Here is a 26,945-nt window from a genome sequence, read left to right on the forward strand (position 1 = left end):
GAGGGATCTGGGAGTGGAACACAATGACTCTAGTGTAACGAGAGTGGGAGGGAGGGTTTCCCCAGGAATGAGCTCATCACCTAGATAGGTTCTATCATTTTCTCCAAAGAACATTTACTTGTCCTTGTAATGCACTTAGTTTCCTTGGCAAAGAGGTGCCAAGAATTCTTTAATGCTACCATTGGCCCCCCTACCTAGCAGTCAAGTCTTCCAAGTTATAGGTTGGCTTAGCCTTAGATTGGTGATTTTAGGTAAAGAGTCTCTGGGTTTCCCCTCTCCAAAAATGGAGGTCAAAACTGCCCCCAGAGCTGTTGGAATGAAAGCAGCTCAAAAACATCGATTATGTTATTACAGAGAGCCATTTCTCTTTCAACTCAACAAATGGAAAAAAAAAAATCCCTCCTCACTGGAGATTGTGTGAGGAATACTACCCGATCCTCCCAGACAGCTCTGTTTAGAAAGCTCCGCCACTTGTCTGCTATGTGACCATAGCCAAGTCACTTAACTTCTCGGTGCCTCAGTTTCCTCACCTGTAAAATGGGAATTAAATCCTTGTCTTATCCTGTGCCGTTGAGTCATCTCCGACCCATATCGACACCATCGACACATCTCTCCCAGAATGTTCCACCTCCATCTGCCATCGTTTTGGTAGTGTATCCATAGAGTTTCCTTGGTAAAAATATGCAAGTGGTTTACCATTGCCTCCCTCAACGCAGTAAACCCAAATCTCCACCCTTGACTCTCTCCCGTGCTGCTATTGCCCAGAACAGGGGAGTCTTGGCTTGTAGCAGATAGCCTTCTACTCAGTAGCCACTGGCCAAGCCAAGAATGGAATGGTTATGCCTCTGCGTGACTCTCCCTCCCGTAGTCAAGACTGGTAGAGTACTGGAAACTCCAGGTCCAGGTGTAATTGACCCCTGAGGGGGTCAATTAAATCCTACTGCCTTCAAAGGTTTTCCAGACAGAGCAATGGCAAATCTGGATTTGAACCTGGGTCTTCAGAATCCCAGGCCCATGCTCTTTCCACTGGCTCCACAGCAATGCCAAATCCAGTGGAAGCCCAGTCAAATAATAAATAATCAGACAAAGACCACTGGAGAGAGAGAAAAAACACGTTCAGCCAAGGGACTGAACCCCCGCTTCCTCCATGCCCTCTTCTCCTCTGATCCAAATTCTCTCCCTCTTCTTATCTCAGTGCTGGCTAAGGACAACCATTTCACTAACCAATTTTTCCTTTGCCCCTTTTCACTTCGGCCCACATGACAAGCAGCATCCAAGTGACCAGGCGGGTCATTAATGGTCAACGCTTATCCTGTCGGAACAAACAGGGCAAAGAGCTACCTAAATGTGGACCACGCATATACCATTCATATGCTCCACTGACTCCTAACAACGTAAAGCCTCGGTGCTTCACCACCCTATCATCCTTATGATTCTATTTATCTTGATGATGTTGTTTTGTTTTGTTCTGTTTTGCTTTGCTGTCTGTGTCCCCCATTTAAACTGTGAGCCTGTTATTGGGCAAGAATCGTCTATATCTGTTGCTGAATTGTACATTCCAAGCGCTTAGGACAGTGCTCTGCACATAGTAAGCGCTCATTAAATACTAATGAATGAATGAATCTCTGCCCCCTCCCACACCAAAGATCTGCCTAAAGCCCAAATGGACAGATCCTGCAGAAGGGCTCTTGATGAGAAAGGAGAATATTAGACAGTAAGAGTGGGGAAAAATGCCAACCCGCCTGAAGAGTATATCAATATCCAATTCAAAGGAATGTGAAAGGTCACTTGAACCTAGAATAAGGCACCTAAAAGAAAATTAGGACTGCAATTGAAAATGAGAGTTGCCTAGTGGATAGAGCACGGGCCTGGGAGTCAGAAGGTCATGGATTCTAATCCCGTCTCCTCCACTTGTCTCCTGTGTGATCATGGGCAAGTGACTTCACTTCTCTATGCCTCAGTTCCCTCATCTATAAAATGGGGATTAAGACTGTGAGCCCTATGTGGAACGGAAACTGCGTGCAATCCGATTATTTTGTATTTACCTCGGCGCTTAGAAAAGTGCCTGTCACAGAGTAAGCACTTTAAAAATATCATTATAATTATACCATATTATAATTATAATAATACTGATGGTATTTGTTAAGCGCTTACTATGTGCCAGGCACTGTTCTAAGCATTGGAGGCGATACAAGTTATCAAGTTGTCCCAGGTGGGGCTCACAGTCTTAATCCCTATTTTACAGATGAGATAACTGAGGCACAGAGAACTGAAGTGGATTGCCCAAGGTCACACAGCTGACAAGCAGTGGAGCCAGGATTAGAACCTACAACTCTGACTCCCAAGCCTGTGCTCTTTCCAATACACCACGCTGCTTCAATTCCCTTTCAGAGTTGCTGGATGTGGTGAACTCCAATGAGTGGGAAGAACAAGAGCCAGTGTCCACGTGAAACATAATGGGGGACAAAAATATACCCAGTTGAAACTATTGTGATATTGAAAGAACCCAAGTACTCTTCACACACACACACACACACACACACACACGTTATAAGTCCTGCATAGAGAGTTTTTTGAATCAGTAATGACAACCAGGCTGCTCGAAAGAGGGTGATTATTCAAAGATAACCACACATTACCCTAGATGATTCATGGCTCTTGGCTACTGATCTCATTGCAAGGGAAATCAACAAGCACACAGAAATGCCCATCTAAAAATAGAAGAATACATTCCAATTATAGAAGGCCTGATTTTTAAAGAATCAGCATCCTGCAGAATCCTGTCTGCCAGGAAAAGTTTCCAGATGCATGCATAGGTTTTGCTATGAACGAAGATTTTTTTTTTTTTTTGCATTCATATTTTTTAAGGAGTAACGTGGTGGCTCGCTGTTACTCCCTAAAGACTTGTGCTTAACAAACTCGGGAGCCAGAATAAAGGTGATATTAATACTTGAGTTTATATGATGCCTTATTTTCCTGTTTTCACATCTGATTATCTTATTTTACCTTCATGTTAACCCTAAGAGTTAGAGTGGGCCAGATATTATCTGCCCGATTTTCAGGCGAGGAAACAAGCACAGAGAGGTTAAGCACCTTGCTCAACTCATACACCAGAACAGATTAGAACCTAGATCTCTTGATTTTTGCCTCTAGGCCATATTGTCCCTTTCATCACAGAAGTGGCATGGCCTAGTGGACAGAGCACGGGCGTGGGAGTTAGAAGGACCTGGGTTCTAACACTCTGACGCTCGTCTACTGCATGACTTTGGACACGCTTTCGATTTCTCTGTGCCTCAGTTACCTCATCTATGCAATGGCGATTAATACTGTGAGCCCCATGTGGAACAGTGACTGTGACCAACCTGATTAGCTTGTATCTACCCCAGCAGTTACAACAGTGCTTGACAACTAGTAAGTGCTTAACAAATACCATAAAAAACACATTTTTTAAAGTTTCTTGTATTAAGTGCATACTATGTGCCAAATACTGTGCTAAGCACTGGGGCAAACAGACACTCAGATCAGACATGGCTTCCGTCTCACGGGGGTCAGAAGAGCAGATGCCACATCCCCATTTCACACTGTGCCTCAGTTACCTCATCTGTAAAATGGGGATTAACTGTGAGCCTCACGTGGGACAACCTGATGACCCTGTATCTCCCCCAGCGCTTAGAACAGTGCTCTGCACATAGTAAGCACTTAAATACCAACATTATTATATGAGGAAACTGAAGCACGGAGAGTTTAAGAAACTTGCTCAAGGTCACCTTGGAAGCCAGGGCAAAGCTGGGGCAAAAATATGGTTCTCCTGACTCTTGGGCACACTCTCTTACAGTGCAGCGTTGAGAGTATGTGTTTCATCTAAAGACCTACACACCTGTCAAAAATGTAACTTTCAACAGAGTATTCATTTCCAAGAACATTAAGTCTTCCCACCTTTGGAGTGGGGACTGAAGGGTCAAGAAGCAGCGTGGCTTAGTGGAAAGAGCACGAGCTTGGAGTCAGAGGATGTGGTTTCTAATCCCGGCTCCGTCACTTGTCTGCTGTGTGACCATGGGCAAGTCACTTCACTTCTCTGGGCCTCAGTTACTTCATCTGTAAAATGGGGATTAAGAATGTGAGCCCTGTATGGACAGGGACTGTGCCCAACCTAACTTGACATACCCCAGTACTTAGAACAGTGCTTAGCACGTACTAAGTGCTTAACGAAGACCATAATTATTATTAATTACTATTCTCCCTCCTACTTAGACTGTGAGCCCCATGTGGGACAAGGACATGCAGGATTCACCAATCTGATTAGCTTATACGCACCCCAGCACTCAGAAGAGTGTTTGATACATAATAAGTGCTTAGCAAATATCACTAAAAAATAGTCATAGCATTTTTGGAGTGTCCACTTGATGCAGTGAGTGTACTATGTGCTTGGGAAATACAGGATAAAGAAGTGAAGCTTCTCTTGTCCACAAAGGGCCCAAGGCCATCCTGAGAATGCCAAGTAGTGAAGAATCCATTTTGTCCTGATTGGGACGTAAAACGGGGGGCATCACAAGACGGCAACCCCCTTGAATAACGATATCACATTATCCTCATTTGAAGCCGATGCCCTAGCAGTAAACTTTACCCACCAACGCCTAGTGTTAGCTGAAAAGGCCCAAATGGCACCTACAGCCCAACTGACAACATGTGCTCACGAAGGTTAGCCTTTGTTGTGTTGGCATACTGTGGGCAACTCATGGAGCTGCTTTCGTTTTTGCTTCCATTTTCTGGTCCTCCCAAAGCTTCTGCTTAAAAATAGATGTTCATTTCTAGAATGTGTTGCACCTATGGGCCGGGGGGGCGCCGGGCCCGAGGCTGCTACCTGTCCCCTTAAGCATTTTGGCTCAGTGGAAAGAGTATGGGTTTGGGAGTCAGAGGACATGGGTTCTAATCCACCACTTGTCTGCCGGGTGACCTTGGGCAAGTCACTTAACCTCTCTGTGCCTCTGTTACCTCATCTGTAAAATGGGGATTAAAAGTGTGAGCCCCACGTGGGACAACCTGATTATCCTGTATCTACCCTGGCGTTTAGAACAGTGCTTGGCACATAGTAAATGCTTAACAAATACCATCGTTATTAATAGAAAGAGCATGGGGTGGGGAATCAGAGGCCCTGGGCTCCAATCCCAGCTCAGCCATGAGCTTGCTCTGTGACCTTGGGCAGGTCACTTGACTTCTCTATGCCCCAGTTCCTTTATCTGCAAAATAGGGATTCAATACCTGTTCCCCTTCCTAATTAGGCTGTGAGCCCCTTGTAGGACCTGATTATCTTGTATCTAACCCAGCGCTTAATGTAATGGTTGGCACATAGTAAGCCCTTATCGAATACCACAGTTACCATTATTATCGTGATTATTATCACTGGGCCTTGGAGAAGCAGCAGAATGAACAGGAGAGCAAGTGCCAACTCTCGCTCTCCAAAAGATCCTAAGCGTTCTTTCCTCTTGGCTGTGACAGCCCAAGGTTCTGGTCCCACAGCTTGCTATTTAATGGGTTCCATCAAGCACTCACACATAAACACTGTGGAGGAATCCAGATACCCTGAGACTTGTTTTATTTTTCCTCATGAATATCAATTAAATATTATTCAGAGAGGGTACGTCATTCATTAGTTTCCATTCAAAGCCACTGACATTGAGAAGCAGCATGGCTGGTGGACAGAGCACAGGCCAGGGAGTCAGAGGTCCTGAGTTCAAATTCTGGCTCCGCTACTTCTCTGCGGTGTGATCTTGGATAAGTCACTTCACTTCTCTAGGCCTCATCCCAAGTCTACCCCAGCACTTAGTACAGTGCTTGGCCCATAGTAAGTACTCACAAATGCCATTAAAAAAATCCATTAGATTGTAAAGTCCGTGTGGACAGGGAAAGTATGTTTTACTTCCGTTACATTGTATCATGGGCTTAGTATTGGGTTTTGTATACCACACATGCTTAATAACTACTGCTGATCGATTAACCAAAAAGCCAAAGGAAAGAATTCTAAATGAAATTGCTTACTTCAGATCTATTTGCTCAAAAGCAATCACCTTGGTTCCCAGAAGAGAAGCAACTATTACTGGTATAACTGCCATCACAGTAAAGGAAACCCCAGACTCTGACCTGGCAGATGAACCTGTAAGCTAAACTTCACCTTGGATTGCACCTTCAGTGGAGATTTGGCTCATATTTTGCAGGAATTTATATTTTGTACAAATTTGAACATGTTTTCATTCACAGATAAAAACGATTATGAAAATTTCCACAAGTTTATTTAGAGAGGTGTGATAAACAGCCTCTCATGGGGGATATATTCCAAGTCTCAACAAGACATTTTTGGTACACTTGATAATGAAGAAAAAATAACAGCGACAGCATCATATAGCAAGGGCATTTTTCAGCGAGCCAAAAGAGGAGACAAAGAGAAGCTCAGAAGCAGCATGGAGTAGTGAATAGAGCACAGGCCTGGGAGTCACAAGGACCTGGATTCTAATCCCAGCTCTGCCACTTGTCTGCTGTGTGGCCTTGGGCAAATCACTTCACTTCTCTGGGCCTATCTCATCTGTAATATGGGGATTGAGACTGTGATCTCCATGTGGGACAGAGACTGTGTGCAACCTAATAAACTTGTATCTACCCCAGCGCTTAGGATAGTGCCTGGCACACAGTAAGCTCTTAACAAATGCCACAATTATTATTATTATTATTCTAAAGCAGACAGGGACCGATTCTGAGATGAAGTCCCTACAACTCAGTGTCACAATTGCAATGATGGATGAGTTACTTTTTGAGAAGGTAGCTCTCCCTGGCATATTACTTTCCTGACAGATTCTCATGTATAGGATGCTCTCCCGTGCTCCCCAGCAATCTCCGGGACTCAAATGAATAATAATCGGGCAGCATAATTATTTTTGGAGAATCCTCTGGAACACATATAATGCAAACATGAGTGAAGACAAGCACAGGACATTGAAGACTATAACATGTATGAGGCCGGAGCCCAATTCCTAGATGGCTAACATACTTATTGCATAATAATAATTAATAAAATAATTACGGCATTGGTTAAGTGTTTACTATGTGCCAGGCACTGTAGTAAACGCTGGGGAGGATACAAGCAGATCGGGTTGGACACAGTCCCTGTCCCGCATAGTGCTCACAGACTTATTCCCCATTTTACAGAGGAGGCAACTGAGGCACACAGAAGTGGAGTGACTTGCCTAAGGTCATACAGCAAACAAGTGGTGGAACTGGGATTAGAACCCATGACCTTCCAACTCCCATGCCCATGCTCTATCCACTACAGCATACTGCTTCCCTACAGTAGGCTCTGACCCATGTTGGTATCCATTCCCCCTGCCGGAAAATCAGACCAAGTGATGGAGCATCACTAAAGAGTACAACACCTGGTATACTGTAAGCACTTAACAAGTATCATTTAAAAAAACAAAACCAAAAAAACCCAACACACCTCCATGGAGAGTAGACCTGTCTGGCCTTGCACACAGCCACTTGGACTGGACTGGACTAGCAAAAATAAGGTTTCATTTCCTCCCTGCTGTTGGCACATAGTAAATGCTTAACAAATACCATTATTATTATTATCTGAGTGGTGGCCCGGTTGGTGAATACTAGACAGGGGTGCAACTTCGCCATTCCCTGGCATGGGGGTTGCATTTCTTTAACTGTTCTTGATTAGAATTATTACTGAAGACTGGGCCCAAAGTAGGAAGGATGTATGTCATCTCAGGTGTCATCTCAGGAAGCGGGAGCGAAGTGGTTAATTCATCTGAGAAGAGCACGGGCCTGGGAGTCAAAAGGACCTGGGTCTAATCCCGGCTCCACCTCAAGTCTGCTGTGTGACCCTGGGCAAGTCACTCAACTTCGTGCTTCAGTTGCCTCGAATGTAAAAGGCGGATTAAGACTTTGAACCCTATGTGGTGGGACCGGGACTAAGTCCAATCTGATTAATTTGTACTTATCACAGTGCCTGACACATAGTAAGTGCTTAACAAATACCATTATAAAAAAAAGAAACAAAACATGCAATAAGCCATAAAATTGGCCCCAACAGAGGTCACTCTGAAACGAACAAATCTTGCTACAAATGCAAGAATCGCCTCCATTTTCTTGAAAAGCCTAAAGGAGAATTTGCTGAGTGGCTCCTGGCTAGTGGAAGTGAGGTCTTCTCATTAATAATATAATGTTGGTATTTGTTAAGCGCTTACTCTGTGCAGAGCACTGTTCTAAGCGCTGGGGTAGACACAGGGGAACCAGGTTGTCCCACGTGGGGCTCACAGTCTTCATCCCCATTTTACAGATGAGGGAACTGAGGCACAGAGAAGTGAAGTGACTTGCCCACAGTCACACAGCTGACAAGTGGCAGAGCTGGGATTCGAACTCATGACCTCTGACTCCAAAGCCCGGGCTCTTTCCACTGAGCCACGCTGCTTCTCTGGCTGTGCTGTTCTCAGTGCTTCTCACTGCCTGTTAGCATCCTCAGAAGAGTCTGGGGAAAGGAGAGTTAACCACCATTTTGTTGGAGGGCTGACTTTCCTCCCCCACCACCTCACTCCAAGCCCCCTGAAGTGCGAGGGAAGACAGCTCCTTGATCCATTCAGGGCTCGATCTTCTCAGGGAATGCTCTCCAAGGGCCAGACCAGCTAGAGCCAGTGACCAAGGTCCTCTCAGGGAGAGGGCTGATCACCACTAGTGACTACTTGCTCAGAGCAGACTGGCTGTGGTGCCCTGCACTAAGCACTGTGGAGATTGGGCACAACCCCTCCTTCCACCCTCCCACCAAATGAACCGTCATTACATTGGGAATACTTCAGTTCCTACTAACTGGTGCTCATGACCTCGGAGTCCTGGAAAATGCTGTATCTTTCATTCAATCGTATTTACTGAGCACTTACTATGTGCAGGGCACTGTACTAAGCACTTGGTATCTGCTTGAAGGTTCCCTAGAGTCTCTTGCTTGTGGATTTTTCTGAATGGCAATATTAAGCCAATCTGACAGGAGAAGACGAAGCAACGGCAGCTTCTTTCATCTTTCCTCTCAGACCAAATGACAAGTCGTGTCATGTGTCCAGGTCCGAGGGTGTCCAAGTGTCCAAATGTCTGAGTTTTTCAAAAACTTGATCCGTGACTGAGAACCAGATAGGCATATTAATGGAGATACTTTCAAATGAGGCCAGCTCAGTTTAACAGGTAACCGGTAGCATCTGGTTACATTTTCCTAGTCTGCAGATACTTAATACTCTAGTGCTCTCAAGTATCATTGAAGACTCTGCCTGTTACTCTCATTTTATTGTTGTTCCCCCTCTAGTGCCCTGAAGATATAACCGATACAGAAAATGAGGCACTAATTAACTTTATTTAAAACTCAAGTCAGAGGGGAAAAAGCCCTAGTTTGAAATCGTTCTCCTTCACATGTCTCCTTTGAATCACAAGCCAACCAATCTCTCTAACAAAAATTAAATGGAGCGTACACCACATTCAACTGCAACAAAATCTCCTTATCTGTTGCTACTGTGGATTTTGAAAAGGTAAGTTTTGATAACACTGTATAACATACTTAAGGGGTTATTCACAGCATTTCTGAAGATCGATGGACAAATCAGAGAGAAAGAAGGAACTCAAAATCAGAGAAGTCTGCCCCTTTAGGCCCCAAAATTAGTGAGAAGCAGCATGACGTAGTGGACACAGCCTGGGCCTGGGAGACCGAAGGTCCTGGGTTCTAATCCCAGCTCTGCCACTTGTCTGCTGTGTGACCCTGGGCAAGTCACTTCACTTCTCAGTGCCTCTGTTATCTCACCTGTAAAATAGAGATTAAGTGTGTGAGCCCCATTCGGGGCAGGGACTGTGTCCAACTGGATTTGCTTGTATCCACCCCAGTGTTTAGAACTGTGCTTGGCACATAGTAAGCGCTCAACAGATACCATAAGTACTATATTATTATTATTAGTGTGTGGTCTTGCTACACTTCACTGTGGTCCCTGATTAATTTTATAAATCAATCAATAGTATTTGTTGAGCTCCTGCTGTGTGCAGAACACTGTACTGTCTAAGATACCACTTTATAAATTGATGAAATGTATGAAAACAGACAACCTGGAATCAAGAGGGCTCTGGCAAAACTGGTCACCCTATTTTATTCTGATCCTTAGCAACTCTTGCTCATTTAAAAAGCTCATACTTAATAATAATAATAATAATGTTGGTATTTGTTAAGCGCTTACTATGTGCCAAGCACTGTTCTAAGCGCTGGGGTAGACACAGGGGAATCAGGATGTCCCACGTGGGGCTCACAGTCTTAATCCTCATTTTACAGATGAGGTAACTGAGGCACAGAGAAGTGAAGTGACTTGCCCACTGTCACACAGTTGACAAGTGGCAGAGCCGGGATTCAAACTCATGACCTCTGACTCCAAAGCCCGTGCTCTTTCCACTAAGCCACGTACTTCCCTTCTGGGTTGAAGCATGATCAGTACGTTTGGTTTACACATATTAGGATAACTCCATTCATATTCTGGTCTTCTTGCAGTTCTCATTAAGGGAAAATGATTTCTGTCTGTCACTTCCTCCATCAATTATACATTATAAATTACTTGTTTATTTATATTAATGTCTGTCTCCCCCTCGAGTCTGTAAACTCATTATGGGCTAATTCTGTCATACTGACCACTCCCAAGAGCTTCATATGGTGTTCTACACATAGTAAGCACTTAGTAAATACCATTGATTGATCGATTAGATTAGTAACTCCCTTTCGGTTGGATTTATTGAGGACTTGCTGTGTGCACAGCACTGTACTAAGAGCTCGGGATAGTACATATAAGAGTAAACCGACACATTCCCTGCCCCCACTGAGCTTTCAGTCTAGAGAGCTAATAGCAGCAAGCATGTGTCTTGCTTCTGCATTACTTTCCCAAAGCCATATTACAGGACTTTATACTCAGTGGGAGCTTGATAAATACTACCGATTGATTGACCTGGTTAACTTTAGGTTTCATAGCACTCTGAGACTTGTGCTATGGATACTCCAGAATGCCCTGGCACTTTAACCCTATTCTCCTTTCCCCCCATGCTCCCTCCACTCACGCAATTCTAATCACTGAGGGAGAAGGCAAAGGCACACGAATTTGGGATGGAATCCAGACGTCCCAAATTCAACAAAAATAATATGGTCAGCCTAATTATTCCTTATTTTTTTCAAATGCAAAAGAAGTCAAATTTCAGTAGGCAAAAAACAGCTACTCTACCTACCAGCATTCAGTCACTGAGGAAATGCAAAGAATGTCATTCAGTAGTTTCTGGTCATTAGTTTCTGCCCAGGTGATCGATGAGGGTGGCAGAAGCCCCTCCCAGTAGAAACCCGAGTGTTCATCCGCTTATTAAACTTCCTATCTCACTTTCCTTCCCTCTTTCTACATCCCCATACTGATCTTCGGACACCTCGATATCTACATGAATGTTCCTGACGACTTTCCCTTTGCCCACTTCCGCTCACTCATATCGGACTACTGCATCGGCCTCCTTGCTGACCTCCCTTCCTCCTGTCTCTCCCCTCTCCAGTCCATACTTCACTCTGTTGGCTGGATCATTTCTCTAAAAAAAACCTCTCAGTTCAAGTCTCCTTGCTCTTCTATCTCGGCATCAAAACAGAAACTCCATATCATCAGCTTTAAGGCATGCGATCGGCTCTCCCCCGTCTACCTCATCTTGCTGATCTCCTACCGAAACCCAACCCACGTACTCTGCTCCTATAACACTGACCTACTTACTGTAACCTTGATCTTGTCTTTCTCGCCGCCAACTCTTTGAGGATGATGGTATTTGTTAAGCGCTTACTAGGTGCCCAGCACTGTTCTAAGCGCTGGGATAGATACAAGGTAATCAGGTTGTCCCACATGGGACTCACGGTCCTAATCCCCATTTCACAGATGAGGTAACTGAGGCACAGAGAAGTTAAGTGACTTGCCCAAAGTCACACAGCTGATAAGTAGCAGAGCTGGGATTAGAACCCCTGACCTTGGACTCCAAAGCCCGGGCTCTTTCCACTAAGCCACACTGCTTTGCCCATCTCACCCTTTGTTCTAGAAATCTCCCCCTCTTCATATCCAAGAGACTACCTCTCTCCCAGCTTCAAAGCCCTGCTAAAATCTTACCAACTCCAAGAGACTTTCCCTAAGAAAGGCCTCTCTTCTCTTATCTGCTCTCCCTTCTGCATGGCTTATGTATTTGGGTCCTTACACCTTAGCTATTATAATATTCATTCCACTTCTAACCCTATTGCATAGCAATTTATTTTAATGTCAGTCTCTTCCTCTAGATTGTTAGCTCCTTGGGGGTAGGGAATGTGTCTACCAACTCTCTGGTACTGTGCTCTTCCAAGTGCTCAGTACAGTGCTCTGCCCACTGTAAACACTCAATAAATACCATTGATTGATTGGGGCTGCAAAGATGGTAGGTAACTCCACGGAAGTAAAGAAATAATTTGGATTCAATTAGATACTTTCCAAATCCAAATCTGCGTGGCCTGTCTCACATGAAACAACTTCTGTTAAGGACAATAAGTTGGAAGCTCAGGTGAGGTACATGGTGGGGAAGGCTTATACAATGTACACCGTGAGCTGCATAAAGACTGTGAGCTGCTGTGGGCAGGAATGTGTCTGTTTGTATTATATTGTACACTCCCAAGTGCTTAGTACAGTGCTCTGCACAAAGTAAATGCTCAATAAATACGTTTGAATGAATGAATGAATGATTAAAGGGTCCACACTGAGTGTGACAGAAGACGTCCAATGGTGATTTGGAGGACAAGTGTGATATTTGTCCTCCTTTAGGGCTGTCCTCTAAAGTTTAAGGTGGTACCATCTAATATCTCGAGCTTTTTCCTCTTATAACACATTTGTCAACTACTGTTCATGAGTTCATCCCAATCCATTTTTGAACCTACTGATATTTTTGGTTTATACAACTTCTTGTGGTGGTAAATCCCACATGCTTACTTCCCACTGGGTGAAAAGGTGACTTCCTTTTCACTTTCTTTCTTTTAAACCTCCTGGGCTCAGTGGAGTGGGATTTGAAAGGCCATTCTGTACTCTCCCTTTTTTGATTTTTTATAGATAACAATCACATAGTCTTCATCTTTCTCTCCCACTGGACACTAAGTTCCTTGAGAGCAGGGATAGTAGCTACTAACTCTATTGTACTCTCCCAAATGTTTAGTACAGTGCTCCACACAGAGTAAGCAGTCGGTAAATGTTATTGAGTGATTCCGGATTGAAGTTTCAATTATTTCTACAGAAAGTCAATAATTTGTGCCTATTCCCTGCAAGCTGAGCCTCAGCCAGAGCCTCCAAAGAGAAGCCAGATGGTTGCTATTTGGGGGTGAGAGGGTGGCTAGTTTTGAACTCCAAATAGTAACGAAGAGAAGCAGCGTGGCCTAGTGGAAAGAACACGGACCTGGGAGTCGGAGGACCTGGGCTCTATCTTGGCTCTGACAAATACTTGCTGTGTGACCTTGGGCAAGTCACTTTTCTTCTCTATGCTTCAGTTCTCCTGTTCTCCCCCCTATTTAGACTGTGAGCCCCATGCGGGACAGGGACTGTGTCCAACCTAATTCACCTGTATCTAACCCAGAACTTAGAACAGTGTTTGGCAAAGAGTAAGCACTTAAATACCATTTTTTTTTTTAAAAAAGAAACTTTCCAGAGAGAAGAAAAAAACTCCTCAAAAACAGGTTTCTTAGCCATTTTACAAGATTAGAAAGTCACTCTTAAAAAGATAAGCACATTAAATCCAGGGCAAAGCAACAGGAGGGGTAGGATGGACCAAGGAAGTCCTAATTTATGTGTGTGCTGGCTCAACCGAGAAGTCCCATCCTTCCCATTAGCTGAGGAATTCCAAAGCTGGCCTAGAGATTCAGAGGCGAGATGATGCCTGTGGCAGCATAGGGGCTGGGAGTCAGGAGACCTGGGTTCTAGTTCCGACGCTACCATGAGCCTGTATTTTGACCATGATTAAGTCACAACCGCTCTATTCCTCAGTTTCCTCATAAAATGGGGATAACGATACCTTCCTTCCTTCCTCCCTGTACAGGGATGCTATGAAGATAAAATCAGATCACTGATTTGAAAAGATAAGAAAAACTGTTCTCTACAGATTCAAGAAATTATTAAAGCAAGCTCATTTAGATTAGGTGACAACCAGACTATTTAACAGTCTGGGCAATCTGACAATGAGCAGCTGCCAGGGCTGAAAGTCCAAAAGGAAGAATCACGGCCTAATGAAAAAAGCACGTGACTGGGAGTCAAGAGACTTGGGTTTTAATTCCATCCCACCACTTGCCTTCTATGTGATCGTGGTTTCCTTAGCTGTAAAATGGGGATCAAATACTTGTTCTCTCTCCCTCAAACTGTGAGCCCCATGTGGAGCAGGGTCTATGTCTGACCTGATTGTATTTTATCTACCCCATAGTATGCACTTAACAAATATCATGGTTACTATAATTATAATTGTACTTAGTAGTAGTAACGTGAGGTATTAGAAGTTTAGAGAAAACCATCTTCAGAACTTAACTTTTTGACGTTATGAATGCAGATCCCCATCTGCTCCTTTCAGGCGGAAGCTGTCTCTTTGAGGGCAGGGGTTTTGTCTACCAGCTCAGTCCCAGGCACATAGTACAGTGCTCTGCACACGGTAAGCGTTCGATGAATACTGTTGACTGACTGATGGACTGATGGATGCTGTCACTGAAAGAGTTAGACCCGGTACATACCTGGTGACTGTAGATAGGCAGGGCAGCATGGGAGTGGACTTTTGCCCCACAAAACTCGTTTACACTTTGTTGGAGAGATGAAGGCTACAGGAAATATAAATATGTAAGCCCGTAAATCTTGAGAAGCATTAAAAGCAAATTAAAGGAAGACAAGGTCAAAACCAATTGAGTGGAGGATTACAAATTGACCACTTCTCTCTTCCTTTTCCAAATTAAAAATTCTTCAGGCTTGCTTCGCCCTCTGCATCCACTAATGAGCTTCAGGATTAGGCCAGCATATGGCTGTTCTAAAATGGGTCTCCCTGAAAAACTGTCCTTAGGGAAAAATTACCACACAGCCTCCCCATCTTGATGAGGGAAACTGGCTTGAGCCCATCTTGAGACCCAAGGTATGCTCTGACCCCTTTCATTCCCAAATGGCTAAAAAATTCCAAGAGACCCCGGAAGTTAGCCAGGTGGGCAGCCAGTCTGACACTTAGGAATTCTTCCCCAGAGCTTGAAGCAGAGCTTGAAGCCGGGGAAATTTCCTGAAGAGGTTTTGGAGGCCCTGTGCTCAACCAACACAGTCCACATCTAGACTCGAAAGCCTGGCTTCTGGACTTTCCTCCAGAACCCAGAAAAACCTCACCCGCAAGAAGGAAAATGGTCCTGGCTGGATGTGAATACCACTGGAACTTTTGACTCCAGAAGCATTTTTGACCTGAGATGGGTTGAGATCACAATGCTCGTGCCAGGCACCTTTGAACTGCTGACCTGGAAATTGAATTTAGAAAGACTCTATGCCTCCGTCTGCTTCTAAAATGGAGGCTGCCTGCTTTAGGATCCATTTCCACTGATTATGTCTGAACTTGGTCAGGCAGACTGCCAGGCCATGCCTGTGTTCGATCTGGTGGAAATCTGCAATAGCCCTTTGATTTTTTTACTATCCAGGTGTAAAAGATCTGCTAAAATCTATTACCCAAATCTATCAATCCAAAAGGATGAATGGACATTTTATAGATGGGGACCAGAGGCACAGAGAGGAGACAGAGCTGGTAACTGAACATTAAGACTCCTGTTGCTGGAAAATAATCCCTCTTCCAACAGATGCAAAATGTCCTATTCTGTGGGTTTCCAGGATTGGGATTGCATGACTCTTTTATCCCTGGCCCCTCCTCCCAGCCCAATGCAGTAAAATCCTTGCTGGCCTCCACCTCCTCCCATTCCAGTCCATATTTCACTTTACTGCACAGATGATTTTTCTAAAAATAAAGTTCAGTCCATATCTTCCCACTCCTCAAGAAGCAGCAGAGGTTGCCCATCCACCTCCACATTAAACAGGAATTCCTTTCCATTGGCTTTAAAACACTCATTTAGTTCACTCCCTCCTATCGTACCTCACTGACCTTCTGCCAATTAAGCCTAGGCACTTCACTCACCTAGTGCCAGCTCGCTCATTGTGCCTCAATCTCATCTATCTCATTCATTCATTCATATTTCCTGAGCGCTTACTGTGTGCAGAGCACTGTATTAAGCGCTTGGAAAGTACAATTCAGCAATAAAGAGAGACGATCCCTGCTCAAACCGGGTTTACAGTCTAGAAGTGAGGAGACAGACAATAAAACAAGTAAACAGGCATCAATATAAATAGAATCTCGCCGGCGACATCTTTCCCACATCCTCCCTTTGGTCTAGAACTCCCTCCCCCCTCCATATATGCCAGATGACCAATTCTCCCCACTTTCAAAGCCTTATTAAGATAACATCTCCTCCAAGAGGGCTTCTTGGAGTAAGTCCTATATTCCTCTACTCCCTCTCCCTTCTGCATCACCTATGCACTTGGCTCTGTACCCTTTCAGAACTTGATAGCTCCCCCTCTAGACTGGAAGCTCCCTGTGGGCAGGGGATGCATCTACCAACTCTGTTTATTGCATTCTTCCAAGCACTTAGTACAGTGCTCTGCATACAGTAAGCACTCAAATATAATTGATTGATTAAAGGAGACATCTGAGGAACGAAGCTTCTAGTGATACAAATATCACATCGCAGGACTTAAAGAAATCTGTTAGCAACAAGTGTCTTGCAATGAACCAATCAAATATTTTTCGAGAGAGAATAAGATCACTATCAAAATTCCAAGAGACCTCACTGCTTAACAGATGTATTCATGGACAGTTTCTTCCTTGGAAATGGTATTATCCCTGTTAGGATATTCTTCTACCACTTGTTCGCCCCACTCTCAGCCCCGCAGCACTTATGTCCATATCCTTACCTTCTGCCCTCTCCCCTATCTATAACTTACATCAATGCCTATCTCTCCCCTCTAGACTGTAAGCTTCAGTGGAAAGGGCCTGGGCTTCGGAGTCGGAGGTCACGGGTTCGACTCCCGGCTCTGCCACTTGTCAGCTGTGTGACTGTGGGCAAGTCACTTCACTTCTCTGTGCCTCAGTAACCTCATCTGTAAAATGGGGATTAACTGTGAGCCTCACGTGGGACAACCTGATTACCCTGTATCTCCCCCAGCGCTTAGAACAGTGCTCTGCACATAGTAAGCGCTTAACAAATACCAACATTATTATTATTAACTCTGTTATACTGTACTCTCACAAGTGCTTAATACAGTGTTCTGTGCCCAGTACTCAATAAATACCATTGACTGTTCACCTATCTCCCTACTACGTTTCAAGACTGGGCTAACTCAGCCAATCAACCAATAGCATTTATTGACCACTTACTGAGTGTGATGCACTGTACTTTGCACTAGAAAGAGAACAACTAAAGCAAGCCACACATATCCTGCCCTTAAAAGAGTTTACAATCCAATGGGTGAGCCACACATATCCTGCCCTTAAAAGAGTTTACAATCCAATGGGTGAAGCAGGCAGGGAAAAAAATGTTTACAAACAGTGGAAGCAGAAGAACCGGGAAGGATTTACTAAGTCAGTCAATCGTATTTATTGAACGCTTACTGTGCACAGAGCACTGTACTAAGTGCTTATAGAGAAGTGGATAAACATCAGAATGAATGACTGAGTAAATAAATGAATATATAAATAAAAATTTACATATGTACGAAAGTGCCGAAGAATGATTTTCAATATCAATTTCTGACCTCGATGTGATTCTATTGAGGGCAGAAGAGTTCAGGCATTCTAGAACATCTTCTAAACTGTAAGCCCAATGTGGACAGGGATTGTCTCTCTCTCTCTCTATTGCTGAGCTGTACTTTCCAAGCACTTAGAACGGTGCTCTGCACAGTAAGCGCTTAATAAATACTATTGAATGAACTCTTCGACTTGAAATGAAGAATTTCTCCTTAGCCTTCTGAAAAGGGGATTGTAATTTGGGAAAGCACAGTCATTCGGCCCTCTAGACTGTAAGCTCATCCTCTAGCCTGCAAGCTCGTTGCAGGCAGGGAATGAGTCTGTTTATTGTTATACTGTACTCTCCGGAGCACTTAGTATGGTGCTCTGCACATGGTATGTTCTCAATAAATATGACTGACTGATTCAAAGTCCTTATTTTAGGTTGGAGTTCCCAGCCTTCTGAATCCAGTTACCCTTGATGATCAGGTCCTACAGCCTGCTCGTGAGAGAATGATGGGTGGGAAGGTCCTAAGTCTGCCCTGTTAGAGGGTAAACTCCTCGTGAGCAGGGAATGGGTCACTTCTTTATACCATACTTGCCAAGCTCACAGTTCGGTGTACTACACCAAATGGATGCTCAATAAATGCGTCACAGCACATCCTCTCCAATGGTGTGGACCTCAGCAGTGCCTCAGAGCACATTCAGGTTCAGACTAGGATGCAGACCTTCTGAGCATTCTGGGTATGTGTCCACCGTGGCTTCTTGACCCTGTCACAGAGTCACTCAGCAGAAGAGACTTTCAGAGGCCGTTCTCTAGGTAGATAATGCCCAGATCACTCACAACTGACTCTTTCCTCCTCTTTTTAAAGATAATAATAATTATTGGTACTACTATTAATAATGATTATTATTATTATTGTATTTCAGCACTCACTATGTGCCAGGCACTGTATTAAGCCCTGGGGTGGATACAAGCAAATCAGGCTGGACACAGTCCCTGTCCCATATGGGGCTCACAGTCTTGATCCCCATTTTACAGATGAGGTAACTGAGGCACAGAGAAATAAGTGACTTGCCCAAGGTTACACAGTTGACAAATGGCGGAGCCGGGATTAGAACCCATGACCTTCTGCCTCCCAGGGCTGTGCTCTATCTACTACCCCATGTTGTTAAAGATCTTCAGTGATGAAGATTTCTCAGCCTCCACTTGCCACCCACAGTCTACTTTCCAGACAAGAAGTTACTCTATACACACAGACACATTCTCTCCTGGACAACACTCATTAAACATGTTGAACATCTGTTCAGCCAGCATGTTCCTCATCAAAACTCCCCATGGTTTCAAAGACCCTGTGGTTGGAGTCCAATCACCAGAACAGTAACAGCAAGGGGCAGGGAACTTGCCAAAAAGTGCTTTGCTCCACTGTATTATCTCACTGGCTGCATGGGGCGAGGGAAGAAGTGGAAGTTGGGAGCTAGGGGAAGGGAACCAAGTATGACAGATCAGTCAATCAATTGATCCTATTTATTGGCTGTTTACTGTGTGCAGAGCACTAGACTAAGCACTTGAGACAGTACAATCTAACAGAGAAAGGGAAGCAGCAAGGCCTAATGGAAAGAGCACGGGTCTGGGAGTCAGAGAACCCGGGTTCTAATCCTAGCTCTGCCAAATGCTTGCTATGTGACCTTGGGCAAATCACTTCACTTCTCTGGGCCTCAATTTCCTCAACTGTAAAATGTGGATTCAATACCTGGTCTCCCTTCTACTTAGACTGTCAGCCCCATGTGGGACCGGGATTGTGACCAACTTACAACCTAATTAATTTGCAGGGCTTAGAACAGTGTCTGACACATAGTAAGTGCTTAACAAATACTATACACACACACACACATACACACAGAGAGTTGGTAGATGTTCCCTTATTCATTCATTCAATCATATTTACTAAGCACTTACTGTGTATAGAGCACTGTACTACGCGCTTGGGAAAGTATAACACTAATAAACTGACATTCCCTGCCCACAAAGAGCTCAGAGTCTTAGCACTAGTGTCCACCTGTCAGAGACATTCTTTAACTCCAGCCCGCAAAGATAGTGCTGGCTACTGACCCTCTGTGATGGATCTCTGGTTTTCCTCAGACTCCATCATTCTTGCAGCCTATGATTCTGGGTGATAGAATTGGAGCAGTTGGACAAAAAGGACATGGCTAAGGGCCATTCCAGGCCTGGTCAGATGGAGGGAATGTTACGCAAATAAAATCATACATCCACCCGGATTCTAAGAAATACTAATCAGCTTCCACAGGGCTCGGTCCCTCCATGCCTAAACTCTAAAAGGTAATTTCTGCTGAACATAAGTCCTGTAAATTTAGATTAACAACATGATCAACCACACCTCTAATCTGTCTTCTAAAAACCCCTTAAAGCTGCATATACCATGTACCCTGAAAAAAAAAACCCACGGTCCATTCATACTGGCTTCGAATGTAAGTGCAGCAGTTGCAAAGAATATTTTTATTTACCACACCTCCTCTGGGTACCATAAAGAACTTCAAATTTAGATTTCTTTTTCTGTCACTGGGCGTGTTGAAAGCATCAAGATAGTTCATGGAAAAGTTTCAGCTTAAAGAGATGATCTCTAAGCTCACAGGGATCTTTCTAAGGTGGTGCAAAATATGTCGCACATATGTCTCAAAGGCTCACTATAATCAATAGTATTGACTGAGTCCTTATTCTGTACAGAACACTGTGCTGGGGAGAGCCCAAAAGAGTAGACAGGAGTCCTGTCCTCAAGAAGCTTACAATCTAGCAGTGTAGACACACACTGAAACTAGACAAAGGGGGAAGCAAGAATACAGAAATGTGCTCACAAGGTCACCAGAGGTATGTGCATACCCAAGGACTTAGATGAAATGGAAGAGCTGACGAGGCAGAAGGGGGAGAAATGGGGTGGGGAGGTAAGAGAAGCACTGTGGCCTAGTGCCTTAATGAAAAGAGCATGGGCCTGGGAGTCAGATCGCCTGGTAGTCACAGGGTCTGGGTTCTAACTCTGCCACCTGCCTTGGTATTAAAACGTGACCTTGAGCCTATCACTTAACTTATCTGGTCCTCAGTTTCCTCATCTGTAAATTGAGTATTAAAACCAGTTCTCCCTCTTACTTAGACTGTGAGCCCCATGTGGGACAGGGGTTGTGTCTGTCCTAGTTATCTTTTATCTACTCCAATGCTTAGTACAGTGCTTGGCACATAGTAAGGGCTTAACAAATACCATTATAATCATTATCATGATCATTAGAGACTGATCAGGGAAGGCCCTGAAGAGGAGGAGAATGGTGACCTACTGGATACGAAGAAACAGGGAGTCTCATGCAGAGAAAAGGGTGTGAACAAGAGATCAGAGGTGAAGAATTGAGAATGGGAAGGTTTGGCTTGGAACGAGCAAAGCATGCCAGTAGGAGTGAAGTGGTTACTCCTTCTGGGGAGTATCGGGGAAAGTGAGCTGATTTATTTACATTAATATCTGTCTGTCTCCCATTCTAGAATGTAATAATAATAATGATTGTAGAATTTGTTAAGCGCTTACTATGTCCCAGGCACTGTACTAAGCATTGGGGTGGATAAAAGTAAAATGGGTTGGACACAGTCCTTGTCCCATGTGGGACTCTCAGTCTCAATCCCCATTTTACAGATGAGGTAACTAAGGCCCAGAGAAGTGAAGTGACTTGCCCCAGCTCACAGAGCAGACAAGTGGCAGAGCTGGGATTAGAACCCATGATCTTCTGACTCCTAGGCCTGCAAGTCATCGTGGGAGGGGAATGTGACTACCAATCTTGTTATACTGAACTCTCCCAAGCATTTAGTACCGTTCTCTACACACAATAAGAGCTCAATAAATATGATTGATTAATAATAATAATGTTGGTATTTGTTAAGCGCTTACTATGTGCTTAACACTGTTCTAAGCGCTGGGGTTGATACAAGGTAATCAGGTTGTCCCACATAGGGCTCACAGCCTTCATCCCCATTTTACAGATGAGGTAACTGAGGCACCGAGAAGTTAAGTGACTTGCCCAAGGTCACACAGCTGACAAGCAGCGGAGCTGAGATTAGAACCCTTGACCTTTGACTTCCAAGCCCGTGCTCTTTCCACTAAGCCACGCTGATTGACTGAGGGCCTTAAAGTAAGGGTCAGGAGTTTCTGCTTGATGAGGAAAGGAATGGTCAACCCCTGGAGGCTTTTGAGAAGTGGGATGGTATGTGCATAAAAATGTTTTAGAAAAATGACGTGGGTGGCTGAATGAAGTATGGACTGGAGAGGGAAGATGTTGGAGAGGCAGGAAGGTCTGTGAAAAGGGCCCTGGACTTCAGCCTCCTTGGGCATCACAACCAGTAAATACGGCAACAACCTGGTAGAAACAGTGTTGGGCAAAGACTGATCATTTAAATTATTTCCTGGAATCACAGAAACCTAGGCCTGAAAGGGGCCCTGTCCATTCCGGCTTTGACACTTGCCTGCTCTGTGAATTTAGGCAAATTCATTCATTCAAACACATTTATTGAGTGCTTAAGATGTGCAGAGCACTGTACTAAATGCTTGGAAGGTACAATTTGGCAACAGATAGAGACAATCCCTGCCCATCATTTCACTTCTCTGGGCCTCAGTTGCCTCATCTATAAAATGGGGATTAAGACTGTGAGCCCTATGTGGGGCAGGGATTATGTCCAACCTGGTTTACTTATGTCCACCCCAGCGCTTAGTACAGTGTTTGGCACATAGTAAGTGCTTAACTAATACCACAATTATTATTTTTATTATTATATTATCCACCAATCTTTTCCAAAACCCTTCCAGACAGATTGAGCACCTGTCCTAGAAAATGTCTCCTTTGTAACGAGAGCCTGCAAGTGGAAAACTCCTCTCATTATACACTTTCCTTTGGATAGAAAAATAATCCTTCACAGCCGAGTTTCATAAAATGTTTCCTTCTTAACCAGCAGCTTTATTCCCAGCTATGGTGCTTGCTCCTTCCCTAAGATACCATCTCTCCACCTCCATTTCTTCTCTCTCTGGAGAGTGCCCATTAATAAATTAGTCAGGGCCCCGTTCCCAAATGAGGCTCAACAACCCACAGTACAGGAGACACTTGATATAGGCGCTCCTCCTTTGCACTGAGGGTTGAGCGAGGGGACAGTCCATAAATAAAAGACGCAGCTTTGCTCCAGTTACAAGCAGGCCGCCAGGCTGTGGGTGGAAATTCCAGGGGCAATCCACCTGCCTCTCTAATGTCCATCCCCTAATTGGTTAGTAGGCTGACAGGCTTGGCCTTTAGGAGGGGGTGAAGGTAGCCTTTGTGGTGGAATTACTACTATTTTTAAATGGAGAAAACAGTTCAGGTCTCAGGAAGCCACTCCATGATTTGACATTTAATTGTTTCCAAAGATTAAAATGTCCTCTTCATTCTTCGGAGAGTAGGATGTTTTAGAAAAGAGATATGCACACTTTTCCAAGCAATATAGGTGGTGGTAGTAATCCCCTGAATGTTTCCAAAGCCCCCTCAACATTTATCTTGTTTTTTCCTCACAACATTCCTGTGATGCATGTAGACATAGGGAGGTAATCTTGATCCCATTTTTCAGATGGGGAAATGAGGCCCCAGGAAGTGTAGTGGCTTCTTTTTTAATGGTATTTGAGAAGCACTTACTATGTGCCAGCCTCTATACTAAGCTCTGGGGGTAGATACAAGAGAGTCAATTTGGACACTGTCCATGTCCCCCATTGGGCTCACAGTCATTTATTAATTCATTCATTCCATCATATTTATTGAGCTCTTTCTGTGTGCAGAGCACTGTACTAAGTGCTTGGGAGAGTACAATTCAACAATAAAAAGACACATTCCCTGCCCACTATGAGCTTACAGCAGAAGGGGAGACAGACATCAATACCAATAAATAAATGACAGATAAATGCATGAGTGCTGTGGGGCTGGGAGTGGGGAAGAGCAAAGGGAGCAAGACCAGGCGACACAGAAGGGAGTGGAAGATAAGGAAAGGGAGGCCTAGTCTGGGAAGGCTTCTTGGTGGAGATGTGCCCCCAGTAAGGCTTTAAAGGGGGGAAGAATAATCGTCTGTCGGACTTGAGGAGGGAGGGCGTTCCAGGCCAGAGGCAGTATGTGGGTTAGGGATTGGCAGTGAGCTAGGCGAGATTAAGGTACAAAGAGAAGGTTAGCACTAGAGGAGCGAAGAGTGCGGGCTGGCTAGAAGGAGAGAGATGAGGTGAGGGAGGAGGGGGCAAGGTGATGGAGTGCTTTGAAGCCAATGGTGAGGTGTTTTTGTCGATGTGGAGGTGGATGGGCAACCACTGGAGTTTTTTGAGAAGCGGGGTGACATGTCCTAAATGTTTTTGTAGAAAAATGATCTGGGCAGCAGAGTGAAATATGGAATGGGGTGGGGAGAGATAGAAGGCTGGGAGGTCAGCAAGGAGGCTGATGCAGTAATGCAGGAGGAATAGGATGAGTGATTGTATTAACATGGTAGCAGTTTGGATGGAGAGGAAAGGGCAGATCAATGTTGTGAAAGTGGAACTGACAGGATATAGTGACAGATTAAATATGTGGGTTGAATGACCGAGACAAATCACGGATAACGCATAGGTTATGGGTTTGTGAGATAGGAAGGATGGTGGTGCTGTCTACAGTGATGGGAAAGTGCAGGGGAGGACAGGGTTTGGGTGGGAAATTTAGGAGTTCAGTTTTGGATATGATAAGACATCCACGTAGAGATGTCTTGAAGGCAGGAGGAAATGTGAGACAGGAGAGAGATCGGTGCTGGAGATTTAGATTTGATTATTATCTACAAAGAGGTAGCAGTTGAAGCCATGGGAGTGAATGAGTTCTCCAAGGGAATGGGTGTAGATGGAGAATAGGAGGGGGTCCAGAACTGAATCTCATTTTGCGGATTTTAATCCTCATTTTACAGATGAGGTAACTGAGGCCCAGAGAAGTAAAGTGACTTGCTCAAGGTCACACATCAGACAAGTGGCAGGGCCCGGGTTAGGAGCCCAGGTCCTACTGATTCCCAGGCCGGTGCTCCATCCATTAGGTCACACTGCCCCTTGGGCCTTTAAAAATACTTATGCGATGGCCGACGTCCCAGACGAAGATTCAGTTGAAGAGGTGCTCTCAGCTAAAAACTACCAGAGACAGAGCTGGAAATAGGGTTTTCTTTGGTTCTGTAGGTTCTAGACCCTTAAAATACTTCTGGACATCCTCAATTATAATAATGGCAGAGAGATGCTCATTTTTCAGAGGCCAAAACACTCCTTTGACATCCAAAGGCTCCTTCCAAGTTACCGGACACCTCCCTCTGCCTACCCGGGAACATGTCTACTAACTCTATTAAGAGCTTAGTACAGTGTTCTGCACACAGTAGCCCTCAATAAATACCACTGACTGATTGGGTTGATTTTGCTGTTTCTCAATCCTGATCTTGACTGGTTTTTCTTCAGTCGTTTTAAAAGTCCGTCATTCCCAGCCTCCCTACTGCAGTATTTTGTTCATTGGGGGACAGAGCTGATGAGAAAGAATGAAATGTAAAGGACTTTAATGAAAAGACCATTCAAGAATCGTCTAACTAGCATTTTTCCTGTCAGTCAACAGCCCAACCATTGTGACCCAATCTCCCCAGCCCCCACAGAGTGTCTCATATAGTGCTGGACTGTACAGAACATTGACTCTGAATGTCAAATTCTCTTTTCAAACTAAGACATCCCCTGTTTGACAGCATCCATGCCATTCAAGAATGGAACAGAACAATAAGTTCTGGAATAATTTGATTAACCTTTGTATTAGAGAAGACAACTAATCATAAATGCCTCCATTCTCTGGTGGGCTTGTTTATAGGAGGAGGATAAAAGGAAGAAGGTAACAAGAATTCTATCTTCTCTTCAGTGACATGTACATGCCGTGCAAACACTCAAGAAACGGTTTAGAGATAACCTCAGCAGGGAAACCGCCATGAGTGTTGACAGCTGACTGGGGGAGGGCAGCTTCATTCTTGTGATCAAGGGAGAAAGGCTGCATATCAAACCAATATTTTTAATTAGGTATAAACCTAAAAATCATCATTCACACTGTCTGCAGAACAGGGTGCAGTCATTTTAACTATTACCTCTACCCAGTGGAAACATGAGCTCTTCTAATTAGAAGCAGTGTGACCCAATGGAAAGAGCAAGGGCCTGGGAGTCAGAACGACCTGGTTTCTAATCCCGGCTCCGCCACTTGTCTGCTGTGTGACCTTGGGCAAGTCACTTCAATTCTCTGTGCCTCAGTTACCTCAACTGTAAAATGGGGATTAACTGTGAGCCTCACGTGGGGTAACCTGATTACCCTGTAACTACCCCAGTGCTTAGAACAGTGCTCTGCACATAGTAAGCGCTTAACAAATACCAACATTATTATTATTATGACTGTGTTTAATCTGATAACCATGTATCTACCCCAGAGCTTAGTACAATGCCTGGCACAGTGTAAGTGTTTAACAAACACTATTAAAAAAAAAAGTTGGAAAAGAAGGCCCAGGCCCAGAGAGGGGAGTGGGAAGAGGAAAGACCAAGAAAGAAGGAGCAACAGAGTATAGGAATTCACCCAAAGAGAGGGAATATGAAGAGAAAGTACTACAGGAGGAGGAGGCAAATGAAACAAAAGCAAAAACCAGGAGCCTTAGGAAAGAGACAGAGCACTCTCTCAAACTGCTCCCTTTATTATTAATAACAATAATAATAATGATAATAATGGTATTTGTTAAGAGCTTATTATGTACCAAACACTGATCCAAGCGCTGGGGTAGATGGAAGCTAACTGGGTTGGACACAGTCCCTGTCCCACATGGGGCTCACAGTCTTAATCCCCATTGTACAAATGAGGTAAATGAGACACAGAGAAGTGAAGTGATTTCCCCAGGATCCCACAGCAGAGAAGTGGTGGGGCTGGGATTAGAACCGAGGTCCTTCTGACTCCCAGGCCCATGCTCTATCCACTAGTCCATGATGCTTCTTACTAGGCCACTGCAAAACAGAATGCTT

At 44.3% G+C, this 26,945-nt stretch overlaps 1 protein-coding gene across 7 annotated transcripts in view; it reads right to left on the reverse strand.

Annotated features, from left to right (window-relative positions):
- OSBP2 (oxysterol binding protein 2) overlaps positions 1-26,945 on the reverse strand; it is a 319,410-nt gene that overhangs the window by 122,461 nt on the left and 170,004 nt on the right. For 3 of the 7 annotated variants that reach the window (XM_029055229.2, XM_029055266.2, XM_029055262.2), the window contains one exon: positions 14,801-14,884. The exons of the other annotated variants lie outside the window; for them this stretch is intronic. In XM_029055229.2, the coding sequence (XP_028911062.1) occupies positions 14,801-14,884 (84 nt within the window). The remainder of the gene's footprint in view (positions 1-14,800; positions 14,885-26,945) is intronic. 7 annotated transcript variants of the gene reach the window in all.

This window comes from Ornithorhynchus anatinus, chromosome 2 (genome assembly GCF_004115215.2).
Source record: "Ornithorhynchus anatinus isolate Pmale09 chromosome 2, mOrnAna1.pri.v4, whole genome shotgun sequence".
NCBI lineage: Eukaryota > Metazoa > Chordata > Mammalia > Monotremata > Ornithorhynchidae > Ornithorhynchus > Ornithorhynchus anatinus.